General features: G+C 47.7%; 1 protein-coding gene across 1 annotated transcript; it reads left to right on the top strand.

Moving 5' to 3' along the window:
• The first annotated feature begins 5323 nt into the window (after positions 1-5323).
• C15H22orf39 (chromosome 15 C22orf39 homolog) lies at positions 5324-9661 on the top strand. The gene is made up of 3 exons (XM_006134948.4): positions 5324-5465; positions 6342-6509; positions 8951-9661. The coding sequence occupies exons 1-3, from the start codon at positions 5388-5390 to the stop codon at positions 9074-9076; spliced, it is 372 nt and encodes a 123-aa protein (XP_006135010.3). The 5' UTR covers positions 5324-5387; the 3' UTR covers positions 9077-9661.
• The last annotated feature ends 103 nt before the right edge of the window (positions 9662-9764 follow it).

The following is a 9764-nucleotide window of genomic DNA, read 5'->3' as shown; positions in this document are numbered from 1 at the left end:
ACCCCGCACAGCTGCTGGCAATGGGCCGACTGGAGAAATCATGTAATTCTGGGGACGGTCGTGTAATTAAAAAAAAAAAAAGTGCTAGCGTGAAAATGTGTTAAGCGGGCACGTGTTAAATGAGGAATTACTGTAATTGGTAATATGATTTTTCTTGCAAGGTGAATGTAAAATCCTCTAGCAGTGGATATTAAATGTGTGCACAGTGAGGAAACAGGTGTCTGAGGGGCTGTGTGGCAGGGGAGAAGGTAACAGGATTTTTTCGTACTGTATAAAATCTGAAGTTACTTGTCAAAAAGAGCAATAGTGCAAAGTGCTTTATAGCATTTTGCATAATTCTCTCTGGTGTGAACCCAGCTGTTGGGCTATGCAGTCATGTGGGCTCTTCTAGTTCTAGGGCTACTGTCCCTCACTAATTTTCCAGATAAAGCATTATCCCCTATTGCTTAGTCTGTTGGAGATGTATTTCCTAACTACTTTTTCTGGTTTTCTATTTGGCAATACTGTTTCTGAAGATGCATTACTAGTGGTGATACGGCTGTACAGAAAAGGTAGAGGATAAAGGCTTGTTTGAAGGTGCAGCGGGAGCTAGATGACTCTGCATGTGTTACTTTGGAGAAACAAGACCTTGCAACATTTAGGGCTAGATATAGGTGGGAGTAGGTCAGTATTTTTCCTCACCATACAGACGGGAAATATAGGCACGGCGCTTAAAAGTTACTTTGACGAGATCATACATCATTCCTAACTCCGCAGATCTCTCTCTCTTCCTCTGTATGTGTGTGTATGTATAAAAACTTCTAACTCCCCACTTTGAACATCCCTGTTGTTCTTGGATCAGATACTTCTGCTGTGCACAGAAAAAGCAGGAGCAGCTGTAATAAACGTCTGAACCTTATAACAACTGTGTGCAACTGGAGAACTATTTTTATAATGTTTACACATCCTATTGTTGCTTTGTGAATGTGTGTTGCAATACATTGAATGTGTTTATAAGAAGTCAACAAACCAATATTCAAAGGATATTGTTCAGCTTTTGACCCTTTTGAGGGTAAGGTCCTGCTGATTAATCCCAGTGGAGATGACTGCTTTTACCCTTGCCTCTCCCCCCTTTCCTTTTGTTAGATTTTCCAGGACTGATTGCAAGATCTTTGCCAAAGGCATTCACTACCATGCTGTTCTGATAGCACCCACACGTAGGCTATGTCTAGTCCAGGGGTTCCCAAACTTTTTGACATGGGGACCAGTAAATCCATTCACGAACTTTTGGAGGACTGGTAATGTTCATTTGTATATTTGCATATTCATTAATCAAATGATGAATATTCAAATTGTTTCTGGTCCTCCCAAAACCCCCAGTGCCAGCTTTAGCTTTTGATATGGTCACCCACAATATGCTTGCCAGCAAGTTAAGCAATATGGATTGGATAAATGGACTGTAAGACAGACAGACAGCTGGTTAGACCACGGTTTCCCAAACTTTTTACTTTAGTTGGAACCCTTTTTTTTTTTTTTTTCAATACAGGCAGTCCCCGACTTACGCGGATCCGACTTATGTCGGATCCGCAGTTACGAACAGGGCTGCCCCAGAGTACACGGACCGTGGGACCTCGCGGTCCTGCCGCCCGTGTACTTTGGGGCTTTGCTCTGCGTCTCCCTGGTCTGCAGACCAGGAAGACGCAGAGCAAAGCCGCCGGGGGGCTCGGGCAGCGAGGCACCCCAGGTGCACCTGGGATGCCCCGCCGCCGGCTTTCCCGCGGCTTTGCAAAGCTGCGGGGGGGCTCGGGCAAAAGGGCACCCCAGGTGCGCCTGGACTGCTCCGCTGCCGGCTTCCCCGAGGCTTTGCAAAGCCGCGGGGGAAGCCGGCAGCGGGACAGCCCAGACGCCCCGCTGCTGTCCCGCTGCCGGCGTCCTCAGAGGCTTTGCTCCCCGTCTCCCTGGTCTGCTGGTCTCCAGCAGATCAGGGAGACGGGGAGCAAAGCCGCGATGGACCCAGGCGGCGGGACCGCAGTGCATCTCGGTCCGCCGCCCGTGTCTTCCTGGTCTGCTGGGGTGGGGGGGTGCAGCTAGTATGCCCCCCCCCCCCAGAAGACGAGGCTTTTCTCCGGACGCCTGTGGCAGAGCAGCTGGGGTGCTGCCGGTTGGTCCCGCAGCGCCGCTCTGGGTGCTACTGGTCCAACCCAGCGGCACCCCAGCTGCTCTGGTCCTGATTCAGCCGCTGCTGGTCAGTTTCAGCAGCGGCTGAATCAGGATGCCTGGGGCAGAGCAGATGGGGTGCTGCTGGGTTGGTCCAGTAGTGCCGAGGAGCGGTGCTACTGGAGCAATCCAGCAGCACCCCAGCTGCTCTGTCCCTGGCGTCCTGATTTAGCCGCTGCTGAAACTGACCAGCGCTGACTACAGGTAGCCCGAGGCAGAGTTGCTCTACCCCGGGCTTCCTGGAATCAGCTGCTGATCAGTTTCAGCAGCAGCTGACTTGGTGACGCTTGGGGTTCTTAAGTTGATTCTGTATGTAAGTCAGAACTGGAGGTCAGTTTCAGCAGCGGCTGAATCTGGACGCCAGTTCCGACTTACATACAGATTCAACTTAAGAACAAACCTACAGTCCCTATCTTGTACGTAACCCAGGGACTGCCTGTACTGCTGTTTGCAGCCCAAAAATATAAACACATAAAAAACAAACTGAGAAAATGCCAGACATATACCATGTCTGGTATTTTCTCATTAGGTAAGTTGTATTATTACTAGATGTATCAGTTTGTATTTTCGAACTGCCTGGCTGGTAAATGTGCTCAGGCTGCATGAGTGTGTCTGCCAGCCAGACAGTTCGCAACTACTCAAGGAGGGTATGTGTGGGGACAATAGAATCCCCGGGCCGAACTAACTCATGCTTTGTGCTTTGCGGAGGGGAACGGGGAACAGAGTCCCAAGATCTACATATGGCCGGGTCAGTCCCACTCCCCGCAGGCCGATTCATTCCTCCCCCCGCTCCCCTCCTGTGCCTCTGGCCAGCCCCAGTACGCCCAACCCCCTCCTGGGCAGCCAGGTCCCCCCCGCTTCTCCTCCCAATCTCCCTTGGCCAGCCCCGTTGCCCGCATCCAGCCCTCCTTCCGGCGGCCGCTTCTTCTCCCCTCCCATCTTCCCCGGCTAGCTCCCTGCCCCCAACCTCGCACCCCCCAGCAGCCCTGCTTCCACCAGCCTCCCAGCCTGCCCTGATTCCCCCGTCCAGTGCTGTTTCCGGTGGCCAGCTCTCCCTTCCTTCTCACCCCAGAATGCCCTGGCACCTGCACCTTCTCTTAGCCCTGCACCTTCCTGGTGCCTCCCCCTTCCCTTACAGCCCCTGCCCCCTTTGCCCTCTCTTTCCCTGATACCCACCCCCTCAGCACTCTCTGCCCCATTGCCTCTTGCTCCTCTGTGTCCTCACACATGTCTTGCTCCATCCCCACATCTCTCATGCCCACCCCTTCTTTCAAGCCTTCTCCCAGCACCTCCTCCTCCAGTCCCCAATGCCCTTCCCCTCTCCTCTCCCAGCATCACCCTGTCCCCCCTCCCACTGACACCTCCCCTCCTACCCTTTCTCTCATTGTCTGCACTTGGCCCCCTGGCATTTGTCTCCTGCACCCTGTCCCTTGGTGCCTTCCCCTCCCAAGCCCCTTCTCCTTCCACTCCTCCCCCCACCGCTGCCACTGCCACCTCCTCGCCTCCGCCCAAGCCCGTTCCCTGCCTTCAGCCTTCCACATTGCAGGGCCGGAGGCTGCTGGAGCCAGCGTGGCCCCACCACGTGCCTCCGAAGACTTTTAAAATCCCAGGCCATGACGTCATGTCACACCCAGGCGTCCTCCCTGCCCACGTGCAATGCTGCACATGGGCAGCAGCAGGTGGTGAGGAGGAGCCACGCATGGCAGGGATGCTCTGGGGGTGGGGTGGGCCTGCTCCAGGCAGAGCTGAGGGAGAGACCCAGCTCCACGTATCAGTGGAGCAGGGCCCCTGGCTCTCTAACTTTCCGGCACTTCCGGGTTCAGGGGCACGGGGCCCGAATCGGCCTAAGACCGGCCCTGCTGGCAGCCACTAGCCATGCTGAGGCCCAGTATTTTTTTCCAGTGGCCCGCTACCGGGCCGCAGCCCATAGTTTGGGAAACGCTGGTCTAGACTACAGGCTTCTTTCAGAAGAAACTTTTTTTGGAAGAGGTCTTCTGAAAGAACTTCTTCTGAAAGAGAGTGTCCACAGTGCAAAAATGCATTGAAAAAGCAATCTGCTTTTGTGAAAGAGAGCAGCCAGACTGAATGGGTGCTCTCACATTGTAAGCTGTGATTGCTATGGATGGAATGGCCACCAGGGCACCTGTGTTTTTTCCTCTTTCCTCTTCTTTCAAAAGAATTCCCTCTTCTCTGTCCACACACACCTTTTTGCAAAAGAACTCTTGCAAAAAGGCTTCTTCCTCATAGAATGAGGATTAACAGTGTCAGAAAAACACCTCCGTTCTTTTGATTTTCTTGCAGAAGAATGCAATTGTGTGGACGTTCCTCAAGTTTTGTTGGAAAATCTGCCATTTTTCTGACCATGTAGTGTAGACATACCCAGATAGACCTGCAAGGTATACTTAATTTAAGCTCTGAGAAGTAATTGAGCACCAAAGCAGGCTTGCACTCTACCTATACATTTCTTGGCTGTGGGCAGGTGCCAGTTTATATTAACATTGATGTTAGTGGTTTTTAGGACTCAGAGGCCATGACACTAGATGCTGCATAAAAAATATGCAAGCATCCAAACTTCAACACAACCAGGGCTCCCCTGACATGGTATGTAGAAGGCTACCTGTGAGATTGTGCTACTTAGGGAGAATTCAGCATGCCAACCAGCTCTATTGATGCCACTGCCCTTCACCCTGCCCACTCAAGTTTTTGCTTACTTTTTTGTAAAAGGCGTAATGGGAGAGTGCTAGCGCTAGCACATTCCTACAAGGTAGCAGCTCGCTACATACCACCTGTGCCTGGTCACGGGGTACTCTTATCCCCGCAGACAATGTTTTCCTTGCTTTAGCATCTGCACATCTTCCCTCCTCTCTGCTGTTCCCGCACCGCACGTGGGGGTGTCTCGCGCTGGAAGCAGCACGCGCGCCGCTCACTATTCTACCTCTGTCTGCTCCAGCTCCTGTTCGAACAGCGCCAGCGGCCGAAAGATGCTGAGACGCCGCTCAGTTCAGTCCTTGTCTCTTCATTGGCTTTCCCCGGCCAAGGGCGGGGCTCCAGTAGCCGTGGCAACAGTTTTCTCCCTTGTGGCCCTCGGGCCGGCCCAGCCCCTGCGGTCGGACCCGTATTTTTATACATTCCATGGTGATTGGCTGGAAGTGAGCTGTCAGTCATACGCGCCCTTCTGTCCGATTGGCTCGATGAGCTCAATGGTGCTAGGCTCAGGTTCCTGTGCCACGGTCTCAGCCAGCAGCATGGCTGACGGCGGGGCGTGGAGGGTGAGTTCTGGGCTGGGAGCGGAGCCGGCCGCACGGGACCGCCCAGTGGTTCGTGGGGGAGGGCTGCCTTCCTCTCTGCCCGTTAACGGCCCCGGTGTGCGCGGGGGCCCGCAGCTGGGGGCCGGGTTGCGGTTGGAGATTCCAGGGGATGTGACCTTTTAATTCCTGGGGGGTTGGCAGCGCTAGTCCCGGGGACTTCTGCTAATATCAGCCCGGGGCAGCTGGGCTCTTACAGGACTGCTGCCAAACCAGCCCTCCTTCCTGTGCAGCGAGGCCAGGCCCAGGCCTGGGGGTTGTAAATGCATCCGACCCTCCTGGCACGAGGAGTGGGCCTAGGGTCCTACAGGGAGTCGGTGGCAAAGATTGAGAACAGAGATACTGGCTCAAGTGCTCTGAGCAGTAAAGAAACTATATGTTTCAGGGTGAAACTGATAATGTAGACAATATTAGTCTCCAAATTATATCCCTTAAAATTAGTATTATCTTCAGATGTGCAGAGAGAGTCTGCAACTGGATTATGTTTTAGCATTGCAACACTTCCCAGGGCCCACCCTTACCGGAGAAGATTTCTTTGTCTCTGCTCTTTGGATTAATGTAACAAAGACAGTCGGACTTTTGGTTCCAGTTAGAGGAGCAAAAACATAACAATAGCACAGTGCTGAATTTCAAAACACAGTACACTGAGACAGCATTTGGGAAAATTCCCACATCAAGATAACTGAAATGAATGGGACAGGTTCGATTTTCCCCCATTACAATACAGATTGGGCATTTTAATCCCAGAAACATCTTGTACCTTACTCCTGAGGCCAAATACAGTATCAGGATTCTTCTCCTGCAAGCATATTCTTAACATAATTTTTGCTATTTTATCAGCCTCCGCGAACATGTGAAGATTATTGGTCTGAATGGAAACACTGCAAGGGCATCCGTAATTTCTTCCACAACTATTATACATATGGGGAAGTACCCTCCTGTGAACAGTGGAAAATAGACTACAGCAATTGCAGAAAGTGGGAAAAGAGCAAAAGTCCAGATGCTAAGGTACAATAAATGCCAAATTGGAAACAGTATTAAGAATGGTATAAAAATAAACTCTGTATCAGGCTTGCAACATGGTCATCAGGATTAATCTACCCTAAAAAAAATCTACTCATCCTCCCATATCACAGTAAAGAAAAACAAATCTATTATGTATTTGAGAGAGTCTGTCTGCCTGCCTGTTTAAGAATTCCTCCTAAACAGTAAGAGCTAGGACCATCAAATTTTGTTTCTTTCTTATCGTAATTTAAGACAAGGTAAGGGTTTGGTTGTGCCAGGACAATGTGATGTGCCTGGAATGGGATTATATCTCATAACACAGAAAAGGAGGGAAGTTATATTGTAGAATGACAACATGGGGGTGGGGGAGGGAAGCAAGGTGCCAGAGATGGGAACTGGGACAGCTATAATCCCTTTGGGGCAGAAGTGGAGAAAGGGAAGGCTATTTACAGAGAGTTTGTGTATGGAATGGGAATGCTTCTCATAAAGCTATATAGAAAAGCAACATAATGACCAGGTGGATAAAAAAGAGTGGCTGGAAGTGTCTCCCCCACCCCCCACTCCATCCAGCACTGCCATGGCCCCAAGCCTCCCACCTCTCCGGTGCTCTTTAGGGAGGGTGGGAGAGCTGAAGCTTTTCTTCCTCCTCCCAGATTTGTACAGGGATGTATAAAACCATACAAAACAGAAACAGTATCACCAGGCAGGTGAAAGGGGCAGCAGACACAAAAAATAAAGTTGACCCCCTCCCATCTGGGACTCCTGGAGCCTTCCACTCCAGATGCTCTTTTGGGAGGGTGGTGGGGAGATGGAGGAGGGATGAAGCTCCTCTCTCCACCTCTCCCATTGATTCATTGGTATGCGAACATCAGTAGCTGTTCCCCTTAGAGAGCAAGGGTAAAGTGCACAATTCCTCACTCAGACTGGGGAGCAGACTAGGAAGATGAATCTGGACCTGTCCCAGCTGGGGGACATGCACCCCTCCCTCAAGTTGCAGCAGCCATGGAGAAGTTCTTACCTGGCCCCAGGCTGTTTCAGTGAGAGAGGACTAGGAGTCTTCTGACCCTGGGCAACCTGCATACTGAACCCCTCCCCAGCAGTGATTCAAATGAAGTATATATATACATTTTCATTTTATTTTCCAAGAGTTAAGGACCCAAATAACACCAGGTAAATCTTCTAATATTTTGATAAATGAGAAAAACTGAAAGTACTTCCACAATTGAGTGAACAAGAAAGTTACAAGACTGGTTTAATAGATATAGAACAATAGTTATGTTAGACCTTTTCTGTGTTTGTGAGGCACTATGTAGATGTTGGATAATTTTCCAATACATGCAAATCTTTGGTGTACTTTGTTTCTGGGAGAGGGGACTAACAAATCCTTTAAAAATAACTAAATATTGAACCTACACTGCCTTCCACTGTCTTTTTCAATCCACAACCTTTTCTTCAAAATTAGATGGAAAAAATATCTTGCTAATTCATACAAATGTTGCCAGTAAAATCTTATCTACTTCCTATTATTTTGACTGTATTATCTTTTCTTCAGTTCTCTCCATTAGTTCCCCATTATATTATTTCAAAGCTAAAACTTTGTCATTGCTTTTAAGAACCAACATCATCTCAGTATATAGCTCTGACTTTACCTCTTTTCATGTTCTACACCTTCTCCCTTCTGCTCTAACATCTGCCTTAAGTTTCCCATTTCCCTCTCCAGTGCCTGCCTTACATATGCTATTGCCTAGATTCACAACCTCACCATACCAATTCACTATATTCCTTCCCTCACTCAAAACTCTCCCAGAAATCTCAATTGTGCTGTCTTGCCAATGAAGAGAGAAATTGAAAAAACAAACCCTAGCTTAATAAATTGCCATTGAGGCATACAGAAATAAATACTAGAGGTATTAGTGCTACTATTATTTGAAGCTCAGTTTGTTAGGATTATTAAGATTTATTAATCAGATTTTAATATAGCATTTAAGACAACAGAGGGGAAACTTTAAGAGGATAATGGATGCCCAGCACTGTCTGAAAACAAAGTCTTTTGAAAGCATTTCAACACTGAATGCCCCAAAATTGAGGCATTTAAAACCAATAGCTACTTTTGAAAATGTAAGTCTTAAGGTTTGGGGTTTTTTCTCTAAAAAATAATGATTTTTTGATAGTAATTATTTGTACTGGAGCTTTGGCCTTTTGCTATCTATATATGCTTTAAAAAATTATAATAAACTATATGTCAAACATTTTCTGCTATGAATTTTCCTTTTGTTACGGTTACAAGCTGCTGTCATTTTGTATAGAAAATTAAAATTTATTTTTTTCCTTAAACATGATCACCAATAAGAAATAACTTGAATTGTGAGAGTAGTTAATATATATAATGTGCTTTGAAAATGCAGCAGACTAAGTATTGAGTATTATATTGTCATTCATTGCAGGAATCTCTATGCAAGAGTGAAAGAGCCCGAATTCTGGAAAAACAAAAGTATGATCCTGTGTGGAAGCTGAGGAAAACCCCCCCAAGGGACTGGTACCTCCCTCTTGGTCAAGACAAATCAAAGTAATAAGATTACATATCATATTTGGCTCTCCTACACTAGAAGTGGGGCCAATGCTATTTCTCTCCATGTGATTCTGAAGTAAGATTCTAGCCTCTAAAAGAGACAGACTTCTAAGCATATACTTCAGCTCACAGCAGTCACCCACCTCATCAGTGCCTCTTTTTGAATACATTTAATGATGTTTAAGAAATATCTTATTGTGATGTAAATATTTTAAAAGAATAGTTCAGGAGCTGAAGCTAATTCTCATCTGTTACAGTCTTCTGCCTTTCACATTTCCTTTCCCATTCACCCAGACAAGGACAATGCCTACTGCTTTGGCTCAGAATACATTCATGCAGCCCTGCTGCTATTGGTATTAGAGCCTCCCCTTTCTTTCCATGCTGTCATTAAGGTGTGCACAGTATCAGGCTGTCCACAAGAGGTAATAAAAAAACTAGCCCTGTCCATTGACAATATAGATTAGTCATCTGGATTCCACAAGCAGCTGGTATTTGAAATAAAATTTGTACAGATGCAGTATTGTGATCCTTAATATAATAAGCTGCGGGACAGCAGATACAGAAAATAAAGTTGATCTGCCAGCTATTTGCCTCTGTAAAATTATTTTCAGGCATTTTTTGTTCTTAAATAAGTACCACAAAAACATTACTGACTTTTTCAAGATGAGTCTTATAACTTTAAGCAAAGT

This window comes from Pelodiscus sinensis, chromosome 15 (genome assembly GCF_049634645.1).
Source record: "Pelodiscus sinensis isolate JC-2024 chromosome 15, ASM4963464v1, whole genome shotgun sequence".
In the NCBI taxonomy this organism is placed as follows: Eukaryota; Metazoa; Chordata; order Testudines; family Trionychidae; genus Pelodiscus; species Pelodiscus sinensis.
The sequence above is the reverse complement of the archived record's forward strand: the minus strand, read 5'-3'. Positions and strand labels throughout refer to the sequence as shown.